Source organism: Salvelinus namaycush, chromosome 12 (assembly GCF_016432855.1).
Source record: "Salvelinus namaycush isolate Seneca chromosome 12, SaNama_1.0, whole genome shotgun sequence".
NCBI lineage: Eukaryota > Metazoa > Chordata > Actinopteri > Salmoniformes > Salmonidae > Salvelinus > Salvelinus namaycush.
In genome coordinates, this window is record NC_052318.1 from 24,275,090 (window position 1) to 24,300,645 (window position 25,556).

The following is a 25,556-nucleotide window of genomic DNA, read 5'->3' on the forward strand; positions in this document are numbered from 1 at the left end:
TGTATGTATGTATGTATGTATGTATGTATGTATGTATGTATGTATGTATGTATGTATGTATGTATGTATGTATGTATGTATGTATGTATGTATGTATGTATGTATGTATGTATGTATGTATGTATGTATGTATGTATGTATGTATGTATGTATGTATGTATGTATGTATGTATGTATGTATGTATGTATGTATGTATGTATGTATGTATGTATGTATGTATGTATGTATGTATATGTATTAGGGTTCACTGGTGACCAGTAACCCGGGACTTCCCGACTAAGCTCCTTCGCGTTTCCCGAGAAATATTGATGGGACCAATAATATTTAAAAAATGATGTAGCACTAATGCAAAAATACATGTGCTACTAGCTGCATGCATGAACCGGAAATGTCAACTCTCTGGCTTCATCCATACCTTACATTAGACCAGTAATCATAGAGCCTCCCGAGTGGCACAGTGGTCTAAGAGATTCTAGGTTCGAGTCCAGGCTCTGTTGCAGCCGGCCGCGACCGGGAGACCAATGGGGAGGTGCACAATTGGCCCAGCGTCGGCCGGGTTAGGGGAGGGTTTGGCCGGCAGGGATGTCCTTGTCACATCACGCACTAGCAACTCCTGTGGCGGGCTGGGCGCAGTGCATGTTGACACGGTCGCCAGGTGCACAGTGTTTCCTCCGACACATTGGTGCTTCAGGGTTAAGTGGGCATTGTGTCAAGAAGCAGTGCGGCTTGGTTGGGTTGTGTTTCGGAGGACGCACGGCTCTCGACCTTCGCCTCTCCCGAGTCCGTACAGGAGTTGCAGCGATGAGACTAACTACCAATTGGATACCACGAAATTGGGGAGAAAACGGCGTTCATTTTATTTATTTTTTCATAATAAAAAAAAAAAGACTAGTCATCACAATGCTAGTAGCCTACCATATTGAGCCTTCTCAATGTAAAGTCTCCAATAGAAAACACCACTTTCCTTCTCAATGTAAAGTCTCCAATAGAAAACACCACTTTCCTTCTCAATGTAAAGTCTCCAATAGAAAACACCACTTTCCTTCTCAATGTAAAGTCTCCAATAGAAAACACCACTTTCCTTCTCAATGTAAAGTCTCCAATAGAAAACACCACTTTCTTGCATGACTTCTATAAATTGCATTGCTGACTTCTCAAAGCAGTTACTTACAGAAGGCAATCCCCATCTTATATTCACAAATCTCCAAACCATCTTTGTGACACTGCTACTCACTCTTAACAAAATGGCTGGTACATTGTGTCCACAAACACGCTCGAGGAAATAGACATTTGCAACATGATGATGTCACAATAACAAAAGCGAATCCATGGGTTTGACTAGTCAGATTCGCAGGTATTTGATCAACTGAATCTCCACTACTAGGCCTAACTGCTTGTCTGTTTGTTAAGCGGAGAATCAAATATGTTCCCTGTGACAAAACCTGCTTAATGTGGTGACTATCATAAAGTAAAAACACAACCTCCTGAAATTCCCCTGATAGCCAGGTGCAAGGGGAGAGAAAGGGGCCAACAAGCTGGCTGACATCTTTAAGATAAAACAAATGTAATGTTCACTAGTCTGTAGGCTAATAACCTCATATTTTAGGCCTACATTTAAACTAAGCTACATCAACAAATTGTGTGGACAGACATTTTCAGTTGCTTAAATTGTGACAACTACAACAAGAAACCATTAGATTCCTGTCCATATTTTACGCTGATGTTATGTGCTTTTAAATAGCATTTCCGGTTTGAATGGGAATATCGTGATATGGTTGCATTTTTCCCAGGAAAGAAAATTGGTTGATTTTCTGGAAAATATTCAACCCTAGTGTATGTGTATGAGTGTGCGTGGATGGAGCTGGAGAACTTTGTGTTGTTTTTTTGCACTCAGCCAGGCAGTATGAGGAGCAGTGATGACTCACTGATGGCTCATCTGGTGAGTTCACAGTGAGGGGGTGGAGAAGAGAGAGCGAGAACATGTGAGACTAAGGCTCCAGCAACAGCCCTTCACTCCACACAGTCTCTTCGGGCTCATGGGTTTGAAAACACGTTGATGAAGTACGCATACATGACTCATATCAAAACTACACTCTAACTAGCACAACCCAGGTTGGGACAGAGGGAGTCCAACAAGTCATTGTAATGATAAGATCGATGTAATGATCGAGAGCATCCTGACCGACTGCATCACCGCCTGGCATGACAACTGCTCGGCATCTGACCGTAAGGTGCTACAGAGGGCAGAGCGTACGGTGCAGTACATCACTGGGGTCAAGCTTCCTGACATCAAGTTATAATACTATGCCGTGTAAGAGGAAGGCCCCAAAAATTGTCAGACGGCAGTCACCCAAGTCATTGACTGTTCAATCTGCTACCGCACAGCAAGCGGTACCGGAGCACCAAGTCTAGGGCCAAAAGGCTCCTTAACAGCTTCTACCCCCAAGCCATAAGACTGCTGAACAATTAATCAAATGGCCACCCGGACTATTTACAATGACCACCCCCCATTTGTATTTACACTGCTGCTACACGCTGTTTATTATCTATGCATAGTCACTTTTCCCCTACCTACATGTACAAATTACCTCGACTAACCTGTACACCCGCACATTAACTCAATACCGGTACCCCCTGTATATAGCCTCGGTATTGTTATTTTACTTTTTATACATTTTTTACTTTAGTTTATTTGGTAAATATTTTCTTATCTCTTTTTTTAACTGCATTGTTGGTTTAGGGCTTGTAAGTAAGTATTTCACGGTAATGTCTACTACACCTGTTGTATTCGGAGCATGTGACAAATAAAGTTTGATTTGAGGATGTGGATATAATTTCTGCGTTTTCCCCCCCCAAATAATTGGGGGACTAAAACTAGAGAGAAAGCTCTGTGGTTAGGGGTGACAGTGGCGCTAGGTCACTCACATGGTCTCCTCGTCGATGTCGTTCTCCTCTGTGTTGCTCGTTGCCGTGGAGCTGCCCGAGGTGCTGCTACCGTCCAGAGGGTTCACCTCCTCGTCCCCTGTCAGACAGTCCACTTCCAAGTCCCCATCAGACAGCTCCTGACCACACCACAACGTTAGCACAGCATTTACATAACAGCATTTAGTGCTTAACCCCTGACACAGCTTTTCCTACTCTGCTGTGTTTTATCGTCATCTGATAAAATAGTGCATGCTTAAGGTCCCCGTCAGACAGCTCATGACTATACTTTAACATTAATGCAACATTAGCGCAATGTTCAGACAACATGCAGCCTAGAGCTCAGCTGCTGACACAGCAAGCATTTATCCTCTACTGTGCCCCATCTCCCTATTGAGACACCTTATGATAATGCATGCTGAGGTCAGCCCTTCAGAAGGACAAGAGACATTTTAGGTGGAAAAAGGGCGGAATGATTAATAAGTGTTTCTGAAATCTAATTTCGTCCAGTGCTATAGACGGGTTGTTTTTACCATGCCATACATTTTAATCTGAGACAAATATTATATGCTTCCTGGATTTTTATGTAACAATGTTTCGACCCCAGTGGTTATGTGAATACAAGGAAGCAGCTTTCACTGGGGATGGGGGGACATCTTTGTCCCCCCCAGTTTTATCATTGGAATGGGATACAAAACAAGGCAACGGTGTGCTTTAGGACCATGCGGACGTCTCCGAGCGGTGTTTATCCGACTGGATAAAATATCAATATATATATATATATATATATATATATATATATATATATATATATATATATATATCCTCCCCCATTTCTAAAACCAAACTATCATATCCACACAACATTTAACTGTTTCGACCATTGGGCTCGAGACATACATAGCTATAAAACTTAAGAGTATCTAATCGGTGTGTTTGGGTACTATGATCATGTGCTGTGTGCACCATATTGAATCACAAATATGAACCAATACAGGGTGAACCTCTGTGGTCATCATGAATATGGATGAATATGTCTGAGTGACTCACATTGGAGTCGTCGTGCTGGGTCTTCTCCTCCTCCTCCTCTTCCTCTTTGGTCTCAGTGGCAGTGGTCTGGCAGCCATCCTCAGCCACGGGACCTTTCCCTGAGCGAGAGTCTCTCTCCGAGGTCGAGGGGCCCAGGCGCCGGTCAGGCGGGGACGAGCTGCGAGACTTTTGCCTACGGAACAGCTCAATGGCCAGCCTCTGACAACGTGGAGAAATAATATGCAATGAGTTAACGCAAATCATTTTAGTTTAGATAAATTAGAGATGAATTTGTGGTGATCTAAAACCCACACCTCTTTGAGGTTGTTGATCTGCTGGATGTAGCTGGACTGGGCTGACTCCAGCTGGCTGATGTACCAGTACTGGTCTCTGCACTTCTGGAAGAAGGTGGGCGAACGCACCTGATACCTGTTCAGGAGAGAAAAGTCAACTCCGCAGTCAAAAATGACTTCAATGAAGACACTAAACCCAGAGTTAGAAATGGCATCTTTCTATTAGTATTAGTGGTAACCTGAGGACCAGGGTGTCAGTCTGCATGTTGAGGTAGCCCTCGCTGGCCAACAGGTCCAGTCTGAAGAAGCGATTGTAGCCCCAGCACTCCCCCACCTCAAAGTCTGATGCAAACTCCCTAATGATGTTCTTAGTGGGGTCGCTGGAGACCTGATGGACCATCTCCACACGGTACTCATATCTATAGACACAGAAAATACACACGTTGAAGGGGACATAAATTCAAGTGAAAACTTCAATTCAAAGAAAGAGAATGACAATTTTACAAAAACATACTTTGACGTTTCAGGGAGTCCTGCAGATAGTTCCAAGAAAACGGACAGATAGTTGCCGCGCACCACACCGTTGCCATCCTGAAGGGAAAAACAAACACACAATATAGCTGCAAGCAGCAAGCAGGGGTTCCCGCTGGATCGGATTTATCTCTAGAGAAACTGTGCAATGTTCACATTGAGTTGACAGAAGAAAAAAAAACGGAACAAAATGGAATTCAAATAATTGAACCGACATCGGTCAATTAGTTGTTAAAAACTAATTTTGGTTAATTGAGCAGCACCAGTTTTCAAAGTTAAATACGTTACACGTCTTCTTCTCCAGAACCAAATGGACCGATTGGTACATAGAATCTATGTACCCATGTCTTCAAACCCTATATTTTCCAGAACTCCAGCTCAAACAATATGGCCGCTATGAGCCAATGAGCTTGCATGAATGTTTTTTCCTGTCCAACAGCGCTACGATGTGGCCAAACTGAACCATACTTTACAGCTTAGCTAGACTCATATCCCTGAACATGGGTGCCAAATTTCTTCACTCTGACTCAAACAGATCAAGAGATATAAACATGTGCCCGTTATAGCATCATCGGGTGGTCGATCTGAATGTGCTTGCATATGTTAGGGACATATGTACCAAGTTGTTACAATAAGATCCTCAGTGTCTGATTTATATGCAGTAATGTGCCAGACCATGCCCACAATAATATTTATTGGTCAGTAGCGGCCAAGTGGTTTGATATACTAGTGTGTTATTTAGCGTTAAGAGACCTTGGTCCATAAAGGTCATATATCAAGTTTAGTGCAGATCGGTCCTTCGGTGCCAGAGTAGCATATTAAGTTTTATTCACAAAATTGTAAATTGCGGAAATTCCATCATGGCAGACCTTATGGGTTCGAGGCAAATTTCTTCCCTGTGAAGAGACGGACCTACAGTGGGGAGAACAAGTATTTGATACACTGCCGATTTTGCAGGTTTTCCTACTTACAAAGCATGTAGAGGTCTGTAATTTTTTATCATAGGTACACTTCAACTGTGAGAGACGGAATCTAAAATCCAGAAAATCACATTGTATGATTTTTAAGTAATTAATTTGCATTTTATTGCATGACATAAGTATTTGAAACATCAGAAAAGCAGAACTTAATATTTGGTACAGAAACCTTTGTTTGCAATTACAGAGATCTTACGTTTCATGTAGTTCTTGACCAGGTTTGCACACACTGCAGCAGGGATTTTGGCCCACTCCCCCATACAGACCTTCTCCAGATCCTTCAGGTTTCGGGGCTGTCGTTGGGCAATACGGACTTTCAGCTCCCTCCAAAGATTTTCTATTGGGTTCAGGTCTGGAGACTGGCTAGGCCACTCCAGGACCTTGAGATGCTTCTTACGGAGCCACTCCTTAGTTGCCCTGGCTGTGTGTTTCGGGTCGTTGTCATGCTGGAAGACCCAGCCACGACCCATCTTCAATGCTCTTACTAAGGGAAGGAGGTTGTTGGCCAAGATCTCGTGATACATGGCCCCATCCATCCTCCCCTCAATACGGTGCATTCGTCCTGTCCCCTTTGCAGAAAATCATCCCCAAAGAATGATGTTTCCACCTCCATGCTTCACGGTTGGGGAAGGTGTTCTTGGGGTTGTACTCATTCTTCTTCCTCCAAACACGGTGAGTGGAGTTTAGACCAAAAAGCTCTATTTTTGTCTCATCAGACCACATGACCTTCTCCCATTCCTCCTCTGGATCATCCAGATGGTCATTGGCAAACTTCAGACAGGCCTGGACATGCACTGGCTTGAGCAGGGGTACCTTGTGTGTGCTGCAGGATTTTAATCCATGACGGCGTAGTGTGTTACTAATGGTTTTGTTTGAGACTGTGGTCCCAGCTCTCTTCAGGTCACTGACCAGGTCCTGCCGTGTAGTTCTGGGCTGATCCCTCACCTTCCTCATGATCATTGATGCCCCACGAGGTGAGATCTTGCATGGAGCCCCAAACCGAGGGTGATTGACCGTCATCTTGAACTTCTTCCATTTTCTAATAATTGCGCCACCAGTTGTTGCCTTCTCACCAAGCTGCTTGCCTATTGTCCTGTAGCCCATCCCAGCCTTGTGCAGGTCTACAATTTTATCCCTGATGTCCTTACACAGCTCTCTGGTCTTGGCCATTGTGGAGAGGTTGGAGTCTGTTTGATTGAGTGTGTGGACAGGTGTCTTTTATACAGGTAACGAGTTCAAACTGGTGCAGTTAATACAGGTAATGAGTGGGGAACAGGAGGGCTTCTTAAAGAAAAACTAACAGGTCTGTAAGAGCCGGAATTCTTACTGGTTGGTAGGTGATCAAATACTTATGTCATGCAATAAAATGCAAATTAATTACTTAAAAATCATACGATGTGATTTTCTGGATTTTTGTTTTAGATTCCGTCTCTCACAGTTGAAGTGTACCTATGATAAAAAATTACAGACCTCTACATGCTTTATAAGTAAGAAAACCTGCAAAATCGGCAGTGTATCAAATACTTGTTCTCCCCACTGTATGTTCAAATTGCATGGGAGGGTGTGGCCTTTGGCCCTTTACCATGATGCAAGGGTGCACCCTCCTAGCCCTTACCATTTCACTGGAATTAAAAATGTTTCAGCAAATTGGCAGAAGGAACATCTTTTTGGGTCCTTGGGGGAAATTTGTTCCTTGTGAGAAGAGCGACATATGCACTGAATTTCAGGACCCTGGGTTATATGGGGTGAGGAGCATGACCTTTCAGAGTATGCAATTTCAAGCGCCTGTTATAGCGCCACCTTGTGGCCAATTGGCATTTATCATAATGTCAAGTTGCACCCTCCTCTGCCTTACCATCTCACAGGAATGTGCATGTTACATTTTCCTTGTAAGAAGAACCGGTATAAAAATAATAAACCAGAAGAAACCAGCTTCGCTGCTTGAACCCGTACGCCAAGAAATACAACAGGGGTTCACCAGGTTCGCTGCTTGAACCCCTAATTATGATGAACATTAAACCAGAGTTTTTCACAATCCAATAGTCACCACTTAGTTGTGAAAAAGGTGACATATCAAATCTAGTAGTTAGAGTAAGATACGATGAACATACAAGATCATTAGTAGTTTAGTAGCAATTACTACTAAGTATTAGAGAACAAACAATTGTTGGTGTCTACTCACTGGATAAACCTTGAGTCTCCAGCAGATGCCAGATATCTGGAGTGGGGGGCTATAGACGGGATCTGCCCTCTGTCTCAGGGTGCTGTAAGGACAACGCAACACACAGGCAGAAAAACAAATCAGATAAGAGGAACCCATTCATTAAAAAACACAATTTCAACTTCTTCTTGGTGAAGTGTCACAACGAGAGAGAAATTGCTCATGGCCGACATGTCCCTGGTTGACTTAATTAGCAGCTAGAACATAAGCACTTAATCAGAGCCTTGGACCTGGCAACCCAAAATAAAGTATGAGCAACCCAATGGGGTGCTTTGTACTATTTTCCAAGAAACGGAAGCTAAAATATGTTTGTTTCTTGTTCAAAGACTGTCGATTTCTATTCCTTGGGCATACACAAGCTCATATCCAAACATTTTCAAGACTACCTGAAGTTGGCCAGAACAAAAGTGCTTGAGTCATAGGCAGGAACCAGCTCACTGTGGAGAGAGAAAGTTTTTCCGTAATTACACTTCTCAATGTCATGAAATATCCATTAAAAGCATAACAATATCTTGCTGCATTATGAATAATCCAAATGGAAATGTATATTTAACAATACAAAAACTGAATATCTACATCTAAAAGTGGATCCTCCTTTCTCTGACGACAATTAGAAAAAAAACAGCTACAACAGTCTAAAAAGAGGGTGCGGAGCATTTTTTCTCTCAAATCAAGCTCTCTAGTCACAGGATCTGTGGTTTAGTACAGTACCGAGGGAGGTGTGCAGGTACAGTATAATGGGTTTAGTGAAATAGGTTTAGTTAGTATGTTACCTGGTGAAGTCTGGGGGGACTGGAGTGGTGACAAAGGACTGCATGGGCTTGCGGTGAACCTGCTGGAACATCAGCAGGATCTCTGGGCTCTTGGAGATCAACTCGCTCTTACTGCAGGAGCGCAGCTGTAGGACAGAGAACCACACACAATTGAAGAGCTTTGCAGAGAAACACCTGACCACCACTCCCCCTTCACCCCCACTCCCCCTTCACCCCCACTCCCCCTTCACCCCCACTCTTAACGTATCTCATTTCACTGGAGGCATGACGCACTCATGGTAAAGTTTGACAGGCGATGAAAAAGCCAAGGTTGTGACTTCAGAGAGGTGAATTCATAAGAAAACACCCGTGTGAAGGTTTGAGAACAGCTGGTTGTTTTTCCTCAAATGACTATGCAAAAAGCATTAAAAGACCCTAAGAAAAGTCCTGAAAGATTTACATGGCAGAATGTGTGAACTGTGTGACTAACAGTTGAAGCCAGGACACACATTCTCTCAGGGCACTGGTGACCATTGAATTTAGGCTCTTTTGAAATACAGAAATCTCTGGACTGTGAAATGGGCAGGATCATCAAGCTCTTGTCAATCGTTGACTCATCTCACCATAAAATCTTGGTGTTTTTCATAAGTTTCAAATCAGGGCGAACGCACCTGGTTTCTTAAAGTTTCAAATCAGTTCGCTCAGAAAACAAAAAGTGAATCTCAGTAGTCTGAAGTTGCTTCCTATCCTTTTCTCCCTTTCTTTATCTGCACTGATGTGAAAGAACTGGACAGGTGAAAGCACATCGTGGTCATGAACATCACTGCTTTGACCATCCTGTCTGTTCAGGGCAAGTGCAGATAAAGAGGATATGAAAAGACAGAACGCCTCTAGAAAATTGGTGGCTCAGTGCCTCCTCTCGCTCAGCTTCCTGCTACCCAGAGTAGAGGTCGACCGATTATGATTTTTCAACGCCGATACCGATTATTGGAGGACCAAAAAAAGCCGGTACCGATTAATCGGCCAAATTTTAAAAATGTATTTATTTATTTGTAATAATGACAATTACAACAATACTGAATTAACACTTTTAGTTTAACTTAATATAATACATCAATAAAATCAATTTAGCCTCAAATAAATAATCAAACATGTTCAATTTGGTTTAAATAATGCAAAAACAAAGTGTTGGAGAAGAAAGTAAAAATGCAATATGTGCCATGTAAAAAAGCTAACATTTAAGTTCCTTGCTCAGAACATATGAAAGCTGGTGGTTCCAGCTGAGTCTTCAATATTCCCAGGTAAGAAGTTTTAGGTTGTAGTTATTATAGGACTATTTCTCTCTATACCAATTGTATTTCATATACCTTTGACTATTGGATGTTCTTATAGGCACTTTAGTATTGCCAGTGTAACAGTATAGCTTCCGTCCCTCTCGTCGCCCCTACCTGGGATCGAACTAGGAACACATCGACAACAGCTACCCTCGAAACATCGTTACGCATAGCTCCACAAAAGCCGCGGCCCTTGTAGAGCAAGGTGAACAACTACTTCAAGGTCTCAGAGCGAGTGACGTCACCGATTGAAACGCTATTAGCGCGCACCCCGCTAACTAGCTCCGGAGTTGATAGGCTTGAAGTCATAAACAGCTCAATGCTTGAAGCACAGCGAAGAGCTGCTGGCAAACGCACGAAAGTGCTGTTTGAATGAATGCTTACGAGCCTGCTGCTGCCTACCACCGCTCAGTCAGACTGCTCTATCAAATATCAAATCATATACTTAATTATAACATAATAACACACAGAAATACGAGCCTTAGGTCATTAATATGGCCAAATCCGGAAACTATCATTTCGAAAACAAAACGTTTATTCTTTCAGTGAAATACAGAACCGTTCCGTATTTTATCTAACGGGTGGCATCCATAAGTCTAAATATTCCTGTTACATTGCACAACCTTCAATGTTAGGTCATAATTACGTAAAATTCTGGCAAATTAGTTCGCAACGAGCCAGGCGGCCCAAACTGTTGCATATACCCTGACTCTGCGTGCAATGAACGCAAGAGAAGTGACACAATTTCCCTAGTTTAATATTGCCTGCTAACCTGGATTATTTTAACTAAATATGCAGGTTTAATAAAATATACTTCTGTGTATTGATTTTAAGAAAGCCATTGATGTTTATGGTTAGGTACATTCGTGCAACGATTGTGCTTTTTTCGCAAATGCGCTTTTGTTAAATCATCCCCCGTTTGGCGAAGTTGGCTGTCTTTGTTAGGAATAAATAGTCTTCACACAGTTCGCAACGAGCCAGACGGCCCAAACTGCTACATATACCCCGACTCTGTTGCACAGAACGCAAGAGAAGTGACACAATTTCCCTAGTTAAAAGAAATTCATGTTTGCAGGCAATATTAACTAAATATGCAGGTTTAAAAATATATACTTGTGTATTGATTTTAAGAAATGCGTTGATATTTATGGTTAGGTACACATTGGTGCAACGACAGTGCTTTTTTCGCAAGTGCGCTTGTTAAATCACCCGTTTGGCGAAGTAGGCTATGATTCAATGATAAATTAACAAGCACCGCATCGATTATATGCAACGCAGGACAAGCTAGATAAACTAGTAATATCATCAACCATGTGTAGTTAACTAGTGATTATGTTAAGATTGATTGTTTTTTAAATAAAATATGTTTAATGCTAGCTAGCACCTTACCTTGGCTCCTTGCTGCACTCGCATAAGAGGTATCCAGCCTGCTACGCAGTCTCCTCGTGGAGTGCAATGTAATCTTCCATGATCGGTGTCCAAAAATGCCGATTACCGATTGTTATGAAAACTTGAAATCGGCCCTAATTAAATCAGCCATTCAGATTAATCGGTCGACCTCTAACCCAGAGTGCTGTGCGGTGTGGCGTGCCAGACTGCCACCGAAAACACTCACTTCCCACTCTCCTCCTAAACACCTGCCTCCACAAACCACAAGACAACACAGTTTGTCCTGCAAGAAACACACCCTCTCAAGGTACAACACATTCCAAACCACTTGTAGTGCTACCTATGGCGTTCCTGGTGTTAAATCTTTTTAAAATGGTACACTGTATACTGGTATAGTACAAGTCCACATACCTGATGTTCCACCTCCTGCAGGAGAGACTCCAGTAGCTCAGTCTCTTGGGTGAGGGAGGTCTTCTGACCTGTTGTGAGAACATTTTCATATAAAAATAATATTTTAGTGACATAGAAGGGCATTACAGTGACAAGAGAGAAACACGAATGGTGTCATGAAACTTGCGTACCCATGAGGGTGATGAGTTTGTTTTTGAGCTGGTTGTCGAGACGGGCAATCATCATCTCTACTGCATTACGTATCTCTCGCACTCGCTCGTCTTTGGCCCCTCGCACTGCTTCCACGTTCCTCTCCTGAGAGAACCAGAAAACATGTTGAATTAAGGCAGACGGTTTCGGCGTTGTAATGTATTTTGGTAGAACGGTAACTTCATCTGTCATCACAGAGGGATAGAGTAGAGTAGGCATCCCATCACAACAGAGGCAAATTAGCTGTAGTGCCCTTGTGCCATTTAGTGGCAAAATTCAGCAGTGTGCAGTAGTGATATTGATACTATTTTCTCATGTGTGCTTCTAACCAAGCTAAAAATAAAAAAGAAACAGTGCCCCTCACCACCTCCTGCACCAGGCTGATGAGCTCCATGAGGCGGCGGCGGAGCTTGGCCACCTCCTCGTTCACCTTGGACACGTGCTGCTCGTAGATCTCAGCCAGAGGCTTGAAGGTGTGGCCGCCATGCTTGGGGAAGGAAAAGGGGTGAAGATCAAAATACAGGAATGGACTGACTGAGCACTTGTTTTATTATACCAAAGGGATATGGGGCTTGACTGAGAATACTCCTCTGTGGGCCACTTACCATGCCTCCCCACAGAGCACACTGGTGGCAGATGCACTTCTTACAGGTCCAGCAGAACACACTGAGTTTCTCATGGTGGTTCTCACACCTGTAGACAAACCATAGACAACTGACACATCCAGACCCTCTGGAATCTCTTTTCAACACATTTTTTGTCACATTAAGCAGGTTTCCATCCAACCTTTTTATGCGAGTAAAGTACATGTCGGACAAAAAAAAAGTCACGACAGGCCTGATGGAAATTCAAATTTGTCGGTAAACTTTCCAAATTTCAAACAAAACAAAATATGCTTGACAATGTGGGCAATTTTTTTGCTGGTGAAATAGATTATGCAACAAGTGCTTCATTCTATAGCTAGAGGACTCCTGATATCTCCAGGAGTGATAAGTACAATGTTTGTCTTTATCTGTTGTCTAGTACTCTCTTTTTGCTAGTTAGGGCATCTGTTTTAAGTGCTGCCTGTCTCCGCAGTAGCCTACTTGGTGTGTGAACTGCGACTGGTCAAAACTTGCAGATGAATGTTGACACATCTAAGGGGCAGGGCAATTTGTGACTTGTTTTGGTAATCAGTGGTTGTATTGGAGGGAGAGTGGTTTCTCCTCTCCTAGGCAATCAGTGTTAGTACTTCAGTCTCCCCTGTTTTCTCAACGGCAGCTGTAAGCGGCAGTTGTGTCAGTCTGGTCGCCGAAACAAAGACTGCTCTGCCGAGGTGTTCGGGGAAGGCTCTACACCACTCTCTCGCTTGAGAATCTTACCAAGTTATTTTCTGCTGATCTCATTTAGCTCTTTTGTAGCTTTGACAACTATGCGTGTTTTCTATTCCATGTTCGCTCCTCTCCCTGTAGGCTTTACAGACCCCCCCCCCCCACTTGGCTTCAACCCTTCCAATATAGTGTACCCTACGTGCACAACCCAGGTGGAATTCCGGGTCCCTGGCAACGTTTGGAACTGCCAATCTGCGGCCAAGAGCGCCAAATTCATCTCACCCTATGCTGCCCTTCAATCCCTTGACTTTTTGGTCCTGACGGAGACATGGATCACCCCAGAGAACACTGCTACTCCAGCTGCTTTCTTCATCTGACTACGTTTTTTTCTCATAGTCCAAGAGCATCTGGTAGTAGCACAGGGGTATTAATTTCTCCTAACTGGAGATTATCTTTTTCCCCTCCTGTCCATCTCCTCATTTGAATGCCATCACTTGTCCACTCAAGCTTAACATTATTGTTGTCATCTATCGCCCACCAAGTGCCCTTGGAGAGTTCCTCAATGAGCTTGACACCTTGATAAGCTAATTTCCTGACGATGGCTCACTGCTCTTAGTACTTGGCAACTTCAACCTCCCGATGTATGCCTTTAATTCATTTCTTTCCAACACTCTCTTTCCCCTCCTTGCCTTTTCACCTCAACCTTTTCCAATCCCTTCCAACTCACAAGGCAGGCAATTTGCTTGACCTCATCTTTACTAGTGGCTGTTAGCCTACTAATCTTACTACAACTCCCTCCCCAGGTCTCTGATCACTACTTTGTTTCCTTCACTGTCTCCCTTTCCTAGTCACTCAGCCTCTTCGACCCTACCCTCCTCCCTTTCCACATCTTATGACTCGCACTGGAAAACTAAACTTTCGGAGGACCTATCATCCTTCCACTCTCTCCTCTCTACCTTCTCTTGCTCTGCATCTGTTGCTAAAGCCACTATCACTCTAAATTTCAAGCTTCTTCCTTTAACCCCAGGAAACTCTTTTCCACCTTCTCGTCACTCCTTAAATCCTACACCCCTCCCTCCCTGTGGATGACTATCAACCACTTTGAAAAAGTTGACGACATCCGCTCCTCAATCACAGCCTATTGAGTCCACTGGTCCCACTCACACAGAACTACCCCACGCCTTCACCTCCTTCTCCCCAGATGAAATATTGTGACTGAGGTCTGGCCACCCGACAACCTGCCAGCTTGACCCTATCCCCTCCTACAGACCATCTCTGGAGACCTAATTCCATTCATAATTTCCCTCATCCCTGACCACTGGCTGTCCCCTCTGACTTTAAAATGACCAGAATGCTCCCCTCCTCAAAAAACCAACACTCAAGTCGTGACGCAAAAAACTATGGACCTGTATCCCTTTTTGAAAACACTTGTGTGCTGCCTCTGATCAACTCTTATCTCTCTCAGAATGCTCTTCTTGACGTTGGGCCAGTAACCGAAAGGTTGCTAGATCGAATCCCCAAGCTGACAAGGTAAAAATCTGTAATTCTGCCCCTGAACAAGGCAGTTATCCTACTGTTCCTAGGCCTTCGTTGTAAATAAGAATTTGTTTTTAACTGACTTGCCTAGTAAAATAAAAAGTCAGGCTTCATGATGGGTCACTCAACCGAGACTGATCCTCTGCGTGGAGGCTCTCCTCACTGCCAAAGCGGACTTTGTTCTCATCCTCCTAAATCTATCCACTGCCTTTGACACCGTGAACCATCAGATCCTCCTCTCCACCCTCTCAGGGCTGGACGTCTCCAGCGCTGCACACCCTTGGATTGCATCGTACCTGGCAGGCCGCTCCAACCAGGCAACGTGGAGAGGATCTGTGTCTGCACCACATATTCTCACTACTGGTGTCCCCCAGGGCTCGGTTCTAGGCCCTCTTCTCTCTATACACCAAGTCACTCGGCTCCGTCATATCCTCACATGGTGTCTTCTATCATTGCTATGCGGATGACACAACTACTTTTCTCCTTCCCCTCTTCTGACACCCAGGTGACGAGACGCATCTCTGCGTGCCTGGCAGATATCTCCGATTGGATGTCAGCCCACCACCTCAAGCTTGAAAAGACTGAGCTGCTCTTCCTCCCGAGGAAGGCATGCCCGCTCAAAGACCAATCCATCATAGTTGACTTCTCCACAGTGTCGCCCTCCCAGAGTGCTAAGAACCATAGCATGATCCTGGACAACACCCTGTTGTTCTCTGCAAACATCAAAGCAGTACCACGCTCCTGCAAGTTCAAGCTCTACAACCCTACCTCAGTCAGTCCTATTCCAGGCACTTGTCATCTCCAGTCTGGACTACTGCAACTGGCTGTTGGCTGGGCTCCCCGCTTGTGCCATCAAAACCTTGCAACTTATCCAGAACGCTGCAGCCCGCCTTGTTTTCAACCTTCCCAAGTTCTCCCATGTCACCCAGCTCCTCCACACACTCCATTGGCTTCCATTCGATGGTCGCATCCACTACAAGACCATAGTGTCTGCCTACGGCGCAACAAGAGGAACTGCCCCTCCCTATCTTCAGACTATGCTCAAACCCTACACCTCAACCCGAGGACTCAGTTCTGTCACCTCTGGTCTCTTGGCCCTCCCATCCCCACAGGAAGGCAGCTCCCGCTCTTCCCAGTCCAAGCTCTTCTCTGTTCTGGCACACCAATGATGGCGCCAGCTTCCCCCTGAAGCTAGGATAGCAGAGTCCCTGCCCATCTTCTGAAAACACCAGAAAACCCTACCTCTACAAAAAGTATCTTATACGACTAAGTGCTTTTTTGTGCACTGCGTCATGACCCACTTTTTATCCGCAACAAGTTTGTTTGAATGGAACACAACGATTTTAGAATATTCACATGAAAATCTGTTGCAAATTGGATGGAAACCTAGAGCCAAACAACAAGCCATTTATAAACTCAGCCCACTTTACAATGTGTTGGGCCTTTCACATTTCCAAGCTGAAAGGACACATTGTTCTAGGTTGCTTTTGCCTCATACTGCATTTAGTTTAATGGAGCCCAGGTTGTGTTAGAGGTCTTCAATTCTAACAGAAATATAGGGTATGGATAGAGAGGGGGAGCGAGGGCAGAGAGAAAGAAAGCTGTGGTATTGATGAGGGGAGCAAGGGATGGAAAGGAGGGATGCTGGGGCTCACTTGTCCTTGTCGTTCTCCTCATGTTTGGAGAGATTGCAGAGCTGCAGGGTGTCCAGCTGCTGGGTAACCTCTTCAGCCCAGCGGCAGTTCACCAACTCCCGCAGCTGCAGTGGTGCCCTGGAGAGACAGACAGACACACAAGGTCATACACAGATACATACATGATCGGTCTTGAAAAATAATGTCCCCTAAATGGTGGCTACAGCCTAAGTATCCAAAACCATCTAAATCAAACAATTTGGACAAAGGAACAGTTATATACAGATCTCCAAGTTCAGTATTCCTTAAGATTTCTTTAAAAACGTTTATTTAGCATCATTAATTGATACTGGCACTAGATCAGTCCTCACTGTGAATTTTGGGGGAAATCTATACTTTATTCCCTCGATTTACTCTGAATTCTAAAAAGGTTGTTCTGGAACATAATCAGTAACCCCCGCAGCATTTAGCCTAGTGGTTAGAGCTTTGGGCCAGTAACTGAAAGGTCGCTGTTTCGAATCCCGAGCCAGCAAGGTCGAAGAATCTGCCGTTCTGCCCTTGAGCAAGGCAGCTAACCCCCAACAACAATTTCTCCCCAGGCACCGAATAACATGGATGTCAATTAAGGCATCCCCCGTACCCCTCTGATTCAGAGAGGGTTGGGTTAAATGCGGAAGACACATTTTGGTTGAGCAACTGACTAGGTATCCCCCCCTTTCCCTAGTCCCTGCCAGGAATACTAAGTACTGTGTTCAAACACAGAAGGGCTTACCGACAGTGTGGGCATTGGGCTCTCTGCTCAGTCAACCAGCGCTGTCAATAGAAGAGGTTACATGTCAGCATTGCAGATGAGGTTGTAACACTGTATAGATGTATAGGTTTTTACAGGATGCCTAACACCCATGACTGCCTCGATTTCCTATATTTGTAGCCTGACACTTCAAAGTAAACACTGTAATGAGAATTGTTCTATACATTAAAATCATAGTAAAATGACAGTGGAATATTGGTTTTCCCTTAAACAATAAAAATATGTTATTAAAGCTTTTGCTTAATTCACTAATGCTGTCAGTTATAAGTATGATTGTTCAGACTGAGGCATTTTAAGGCCTGTAGATTTTCCCCTCACATCCCAGCTGTGAAGTGTTACGCTAACAAGCTAGTCTCGTTGCCCGTGGCGACATGTCACTCACCCGTATGCAGCTGAAGCAGCAGAGTTTGGAGCAGTGGGGGCAGAGCCGAGCATCCCGCAGCTTCTCCATACAGATGAAACAGCGGAACACCTCCGCAATACTCTGTGTGGCAAGATAGAAGTCTTAAATATTATCAAAGCAAGACTGGAACCATTATACACTTGGACAGGAATAAGTAGGCTCAAATGTGGTGTATGATACATTACATTAATAAAGGCCTAACTTTAAATATTTTCTGTATATTTAGAAACAGTCAACTGGCAGGTGTCTTCACTGACATTTTCAACATGTCCCTGATTGAGACTCTAATACCAACATGTTTCAAGCAGACCACCATAGTCCCTGTACCCAAGAACACGAAGGCAACCTGCCTAAATGACTACAGACCCGTAGTACTCACATCCGTAGCCCTGAAGTGCTTTGAAAGGCTGGTAATGGCTCACATCAACACCATTATCCCAGAAACCCTAGACCCACTCCAATTTGCATAACACCCAAACAGATCCACAGACGATGCAATCTCTATTGCACTCCACACTGCCCTTTCTCACCTGGACAAAAGAAACACCTATGTGAGAATGCTGTTCATTGACTACAGCTCAGCGTTCAACACCATAGTACCCTCAAAGCTCATCACTAAGCTAAGGATCCTGGGACTAAACACCTCCCTCTACAGCTGGATCCTGGACTTCCTGACGGGCCGCCCCCAGGTGGTGAGGGTAGGTAGCAACACATTGCCACGCTGATCCTCAACACTGGAGCCCCTCAGGTGCGTGCTCAGTCCCCTCCTGTACTCCCTGTTCACCCACGACTGCATGGCCAGGCACAACTTCAACACCATCATTAAGTTTGCCAACGACACAACAGTGGTAGGCCAGATCACCGACAACGATGCGACAGCCTATAGGGAGGATGTCAGAGACCTGGCCGGGTGGTGCCAGAATAACAACCTATCCCTCAACGTAACAAAGAGTAAGGAGAGGATTGTGGACTACAGGAAAAGGAGGACCGAGAACACCCTCATTCTCATTGACGGGGCTGTAGTGGAGCAGGTTGAGAGCTTCAAGTTCCTCGGTGTCCACATCAACAACAAACTAGAATGGTCCAAACACACCAAGACAGTCGTGAAGAGGGCACGACAAAGCCTATTCCCACTCAGGAAACTAAAAAGATTTGGCATGGGTCCTCAGATCCTCAAAAGGTTCTACAGCTGCACCATCGAGAGCATCCTGACTGGTTGCATCACTGCCTGGTACGGCAACTGCTCGGCCTCCGACCGCAAGGCACTACAGAGGGTAGTGCGTACGTACATCTGCCATCCAGGACCTCTACACCAGGCAGTGTCAGAGGAAGGCCCTAAAAATTGTCAAAGACCCCAGCCACCCCAGTCATAGACTGTTCTCTCTACTACCGCATGGCAAGCGGTACCGGAGAGCCAAGTCTAGGACAAAAAAGGCTTCTCAACAATTTTTACCCCCAAGCCATAAGACTCCTGAACAGGTAATCAAATGGCTACCCGGACTATTTGCATTGTGTGCCCCCCCCAACCCCTCTTTTACGCTGCTGCTACTCTCTGTTTATCATATATGCATAGTCACTTTAACCATATCTACATGTACATACTACCTCAATCAGCCCGACTAACCGGTGTCTGTATATAGCCTCGCTACTGTTATTTTTATTTCTTTACTTACCTATTGTTCACCTGTTTTTTGAAATTGCACTGTTGGTTAGAGCCTGTAAGTAAGCATTTCACTGTCAGGTCTACACCTGTTGTAGTCGGCGCACGTGACAAATAAACTTTGATTTGAGCACAATGAGCACAGGGGGGCTCAGTCATAGACAAGGAAGCAAGAATCAATTCTCATTTGGTACAGTTGGTGCACAATCCGATGTAAATTACTGCCTGGTGGGGTGAGCTATATTTGGAACCCATATCCCAGTCTAATGCCAACGTTGGCTGAGAGCAAAATCTCTAGTCTAGTGATATGTCCTGAGCTCAGGAGTGCTTGCATCCATCCATCCATCAGTTTAGGGGATTTTCTAGTTAGACCAGCATGTCAAGTTGTTCACTCGAATGTCATAGAGATAGGTCTTTATATAAAAGCTACAGTGGGGTAACCAGTGACATACATGTGCATTTATACTGATGTGTAAAATGTAAACACACCTCAACACTTTGTTCATCCATCTCAGACAGTTTGCTTTTCTTCAAATGGAGGAAATTGGGTGAAATCTCAATCCAATACCTATTTTCACGGAGAAAAAAGAAAACAGTAGCGTCAAACGAAAATGTAGATAAAGGTCCAGTCAAAAATAGTGATTTCTTGTCATTTCCAACGCATGAAGGAATTAGTTCACGATATCAAGCTAATATTATAGTTCAATAACTTCTAACGGACAATTGATTTTGGTTCTGTGTGACAGGTTAGCTAACGTTAACTAGCAAGGTGAGGTGGTCTCTTTGCGAACTAACACTGCGGTTTCCAAAACGACTATATGAATTACAAATTGGCATGGTGTTAAACAACATAGCTGACTAGCAACATAAACAAAAAAGAAAACCAAGGAAGGTGTGCGTGATGAGGGCGAATTCAAATGTATAACTAACGTTAACAAATAACGTTAGCTGATTATGATAGCTAGCTAACGTTAGTTAGCTGGTTACCTTACCTTCTCAGATGCTAGCTGGCATTGATAACATCTCTGATAATACACGCAGATGTTCCACTATTATTTTGGATATGTGAAATTGGTAGCGTCAACGAGCCTGATTCCTAACATCTACTGTATAATAAACGAGTTAGCCTTAAGCATCGAGCTAACATGGCCCATCACTAGCTAGCAGCCCAATTGACAGACAACTAAATTGCCTCCACTGTAAATATCAAATGCATACAGTAGACAGGCTTCATTCAATGATACGCTTGCTCGCAAAACTACCATAGTTTTTGCAACCCGTGGCTACATTTGTTTTTCTTCCATGATGCAGGCTATAATCTGCTGCAGCTACATATCATATCACCATTGGAGACCATTTCTATGTTTATCGCGAGTTCTTCAGAGATTGCTTCAACCAATGTAAAACAGCTGAAGCGGTGGAAGGTGGGACTTTTCTCACAATTATCCAATGAGCAATGGCCCGTATAAATATGAGAAGGGTAAATCGACACACCCATACATGTTATAAAAGCAATCTCTACAAGAAAGTGGGAAAACAAACAGTAACAAAATAATATGAAATCTTATTCTCCCAATGCATTCCTTCCTTCTAAACTCAGCAAAAAAAGAAACGTCCCTTTTTCAGGACCGTGTCTTTCAAATATCATTCGTAAAAATCCAAATAACTTCACAGATCTTCATTGTAAAGGGTTTAAACACTGTTTCCCATGCTTGTTCAATGACCTATAAACAATTAATGAACATGTACCTGTGGAACGGTAGGCAATTAAGGTCACAGTTATGAAACTTAGGACACTAAAGAGGCCTTTCTCCTGACTCTGAAAAACACCAAAAGAAAGATGCCCAGAGTCCCTGCTCATCTGCGTGAACATGCCTTAGGCATGCTGCAAGGAGTCATGAGGACTGCAGATGTGGCCAGGGCAATAAATTGCAATGTCCGTACACGCCTATGACAGCGCTACAGGGAGACAGGACGGACAGCTGATCGTCCTCACAGTGGCAGACCACGTATAACAACACCTGCACAGGATCGGTACATCCGAACATCACACCCAGGTACAGGATGGCAACAACAACTGCCCGAGTTACACCAGGAACGCACAATCCCTCCATCAGTGCTCAGATACGGTCTGCAATAGACTGAGAGAGGCTGGACTGAGGGCTTGTAGGCCTGTTGTAAGGCAGGTCCTCACCAGACATCAACGGCAACAACGTCGCCTATGGGCACAAACCCACCGTCTCTGGACCAGACAGGACTGGTCCCATCATCGTCGAAGGAATGAGCGTTACACAGAGGCCTGTACTCTGGAGTGGGATCGATTTGGAGGTGGAGGGTCCGTCATGGTCTGGGAGGTGTGTCACAGCATCATCGGACTGAGCTTGTTGTCATTGCAGGCAATCTCAACGCTGTGCGTTACAGGGAAAACATCCTCCTCCCTCATGTGGTACCCTTCCTGCAGGCTCATCCTGACATGATCCTCCACCATGACAATGCTACCAGCCATACTGCTCGTTCTGTGCGTGATTTCATGCAAGACAGGAATGTCAGTGTTCTGCCATGGACAGCGAAGAGCCCGGATCTCAATCCCACTGAGCACCTCTGGGACCTGTTGGATCGGAGGGTGAGGGCTAGGGCCATTCCCCCCAGAAATGTCTGGGAACTTGCAGATGCCTTGGTGGAAGAGTGGGGTAACATCTCACAGCAAGAACTGGCAAATCTGGTGCAGTCCATGAGGAGGAGATGCACTGCAGTACTTAATGCAGCTGGTGGCCACACCAGATACTGACTGATACTTTTGATTTTGACCCCCTTTGTTCAGGGACACATTATTCAATTTATGTTACTCACATGCTGAGTGTATTTATAGTTAGAAATCTAGCAACTAATAGGATTTGAGTTTCCACTTCTCCAGGTGGTGAATTGGCACTAATTAAATTAGGCCTATATATAATATTAGTAAATAGAAAGAAGAAGATACATTTTTTCTCTCTCTATTGACCAAAACAAATAGAAAATTGACTGTAAAATAACAAATATATCATAATTGTCAACCCAAAATTCATGACAGTCACTGGATTAGGTTGCATAATATCACAATACTCTCTCAGTAGTCTATTACACTTCTTAATAAAGCATTGTCATTGACTTTAGTTGACAGTGAGAGGACGTTTCATTTTTTGCTGAGTTTATGTGCAAAATCAAGTTTACTTACAGTACCAGTCAAAAGTTGACACACCTAGGTTTTTCTTTATCTTTACTATTTTCGACACTGTAGAATAATAGTGAAGACATCAAAATTATGAAATAACACATATAGTATCATGTAGTAACCAAAAAAAGTGTTAAACAAATCAAAATATATTTTATATTCTTTAAAGTAACCACCCTTTTCCTTGGTGACAGCTTTGCACACTCTTGACATTCTCTCAACCAGCTTCATGAGGAATGCTTTTCCAACTGTCTTAATAACTTCTTATGGCTGCAGGGGCAGTATTGAGTAGCTTGGATGAAAGGTGCACAGAGGTGCACAGAGTAAACGGCCTGCTCCTCAGTCATAGTTGCTAATATATGCATATTATTAGTAGTATTGGATAGAAAACACTCTGAAGTTTCTAAAACTGTTTGAATTATGTCTGTGAGTATAACAGAACTCATATGGCAGGCAAAAACCTGAGAAGTTCCACTTCCTGTTTGGATTTTTTCTGAGGCTGGTAGTTTTTCAACCAAGCTCCCATTGAAATTACAGCGAGATATGGATGAGTTTTCACTTCTTACGGCTTCCACTAGATGTCAACAGTCAATAGAACTTTGTCTGATGACTCTGTTGTGAAGGGGGGCCGAAGGAGACAGGAATGAGTAATCACTGCCATGAGGTGACCACGCTTTGACCACGCGCGTTCACGTGAGAGGCAGCTCTGTTCCATCGCTCAACTGAAGTCAATGTAATTCTCCGGTTGGAACGTTATTCAAGATGTATGTTAACAACATTCTAAAGATTGATTCAATACATTGTTTGACATGTTTCTACTGACTGTTACGGAACTTTTGGACATGTCGTCACGTTTTAGTGAACGCGCTTTGTGACTTTGGAATTGTTTACCAAACGCGCTAACCAAAGTAGATAATTGGACATAAATAACGGACATTATCGAACAAATCAAGCATTTATTGTGGACCTGGGATTCCTGGGAGTGCATTGTGATGAATATCATCAAAGGGAACATTTATCATGTAATTTCTGGTTTCTGTTGACTCCAACATGGCGGCTAATTTGACTCTTGTTCTGAGCACTGTCTCAGATTATTGCATGGTTTGCTTTTTCCGTAAAGTTTTTTTGAAATCTGACACAGCGGTTGCATTAAGGAGAGGTATATCTATAATTCCATGTGTATAACTTGTATTATCATCTACATTTATGATGAGTATTTCTGTTGAAACGATGTGGCTATGCACTATCACTGGATGTTTTTGGAACTAGTGAATGTAACGCGCCAATGTAATTTCAGATTTTTTTATATAAATATGAACTTTATCAAACAAAACATGCATGTATTGTGTAACATGAAGTCCTATGAGTGTCATCTGATGAATATCATCCAAGGTTAGTGATTAGTTTTAGCTATATTTCTGCTTTTTGTGACTGCTATCTTTCGCTGGAAAAATGGCTGTGCTTATTGTGGTTTGGTGTGACCTAACATAATCGTTTGTAGTGCTTTCGCTGAAAAACACATTTGAAATCGGACACTTTGGTGCGATTAACAACAAGATTACCTTTAAAATGGTATAAGACACATGTATGTCTGAGGAATTTTAATTATGAGATTTCTGTTTTTAGAATTTGGCGCCCTGCACTTTCACTGGCTGTTGTCATATCGATCCCGTTACCGGGATTGCAGCCATAAGAAGTTTTAAAGGAGTTCTCACATATGCTGAGCACTTGTTGGCTGCTTTTCCTTCACTCTGCAGTCCAACTCATCCCAAACCATCTCAATTGGGTTGAGGTCGGTTTGGGATGAGTTGAAGCAGCACTCCATCACTCTCCTTCTTGGTCAAATAGCCCTTACAAATAGTCCTTGGGGTGTGTTGGGTCATTGTCTTGTTGAAAAACAAATTAAGTGCAAACCAGATGGGATGGCGTATCGCTGCAGAATGCTGTGGTAGCCATGCTGGTTAAGTGTGCCTTGAATTCTAAGTAAATCACAGACAGTGTCACCAACAAAGCACCATCACACCTCCTCCTCCATGCTTCACGGTGGGAATCACACACGCAGAGATCATCCGTTCACCTACTCTGCGTCTCACAAAGACACAGCGGTTGGAACCAAAAATCTCACATTTGTACTCATCAGACCAAAGTACTGATATCCACCAGCCTAATGTCCATTGCTCGTGCTTCTTGGCCCAAGCAAGTCTCTTCTTATTGGTGTCCTTTAGTAGTGCTTTCTTTGCAGCAATTCAACCATGAAGGCCTGATTCACGCAGTCTCCTCTGAAAAGTTGATGTTGAGATGAGTTACTTGAACTCTGTGAAGCATTTATTTGGGATGCAATTTCTGAAGCTGGTAACTCTAATGGACTTATCCTCCGTAGCAGAGGTAACTCTGGGTCTTCCTTTCCTGTGGTGGTCCTCATGAGAGCCAGTTTCATCATAGTGCTTGATGGTTTTTGCGACTGCACTTGAAGAAACGTTCAAAGTTCTTGAAATTTTCCAAATTGACTGAACTTCATGTCTTAAAGTAATGATGGACTGTTTCTCTTCGCTTATTTGAGCTGTTCTTGCCATAATATGGACTTGGGCTTTTACCAAATAGTGCTATCTTCTGTATACCACCCCTACCTTGTCACAACACAACTGATTGGCTCAAATGCATTAAGAAGGAAAGAAATTTCACAAATTAACAATGCAGACCTGTTAATTGAAATGCATTCCAGGTGACTACCTCATGAAGCTGGTTGAGAGAATGCCAAGAGTGTGCAAAGCTGTCATCAAGGCAAAGGGAGGCTACTTTGAAGAATCTCAAATATAAAATAGATAGATTTTTTGGTTACTACATGATCTCATGAGTTATTTCATAGTTTGTCTTCACTATTATTCTACAATGTATAAAATAGTAAAAATAAAGAAAAACCCTTGAATGAGTAGGTGTGTCCA

The 25,556-nt window shown here is 43.6% G+C and overlaps 1 protein-coding gene across 1 annotated transcript in view; it reads right to left on the reverse strand.

Annotated features, from left to right (window-relative positions):
* LOC120057023 (E3 ubiquitin-protein ligase TRIM37-like) overlaps nucleotides 1-20,754 on the reverse strand; it is a 35,414-nt gene extending 14,660 nt beyond the window's left edge. Inside the window, exons 1-17 of the mRNA XM_039005380.1 lie at nucleotides 20,396-20,754; nucleotides 19,893-19,971; nucleotides 17,723-17,824; nucleotides 17,302-17,342; nucleotides 16,551-16,667; nucleotides 12,655-12,742; nucleotides 12,414-12,536; nucleotides 12,031-12,154; nucleotides 11,861-11,928; nucleotides 8,748-8,872; nucleotides 8,361-8,411; nucleotides 7,936-8,017; nucleotides 4,760-4,836; nucleotides 4,485-4,664; nucleotides 4,267-4,381; nucleotides 3,974-4,171; nucleotides 2,927-3,063 (exon numbers count right to left, since the gene is read on the reverse strand). Coding sequence (XP_038861308.1) covers nucleotides 2,927-3,063; nucleotides 3,974-4,171; nucleotides 4,267-4,381; nucleotides 4,485-4,664; nucleotides 4,760-4,836; nucleotides 7,936-8,017; nucleotides 8,361-8,411; nucleotides 8,748-8,872; nucleotides 11,861-11,928; nucleotides 12,031-12,154; nucleotides 12,414-12,536; nucleotides 12,655-12,742; nucleotides 16,551-16,667; nucleotides 17,302-17,342; nucleotides 17,723-17,824; nucleotides 19,893-19,913 — 1,649 coding nt within the window. The 5' untranslated portion in view covers nucleotides 19,914-19,971; nucleotides 20,396-20,754. The remainder of the gene's footprint in view (nucleotides 1-2,926; nucleotides 3,064-3,973; nucleotides 4,172-4,266; nucleotides 4,382-4,484; nucleotides 4,665-4,759; nucleotides 4,837-7,935; nucleotides 8,018-8,360; nucleotides 8,412-8,747; nucleotides 8,873-11,860; nucleotides 11,929-12,030; nucleotides 12,155-12,413; nucleotides 12,537-12,654; nucleotides 12,743-16,550; nucleotides 16,668-17,301; nucleotides 17,343-17,722; nucleotides 17,825-19,892; nucleotides 19,972-20,395) is intronic.
* Nucleotides 20,755-25,556: the final 4,802 nt, after the last annotated feature.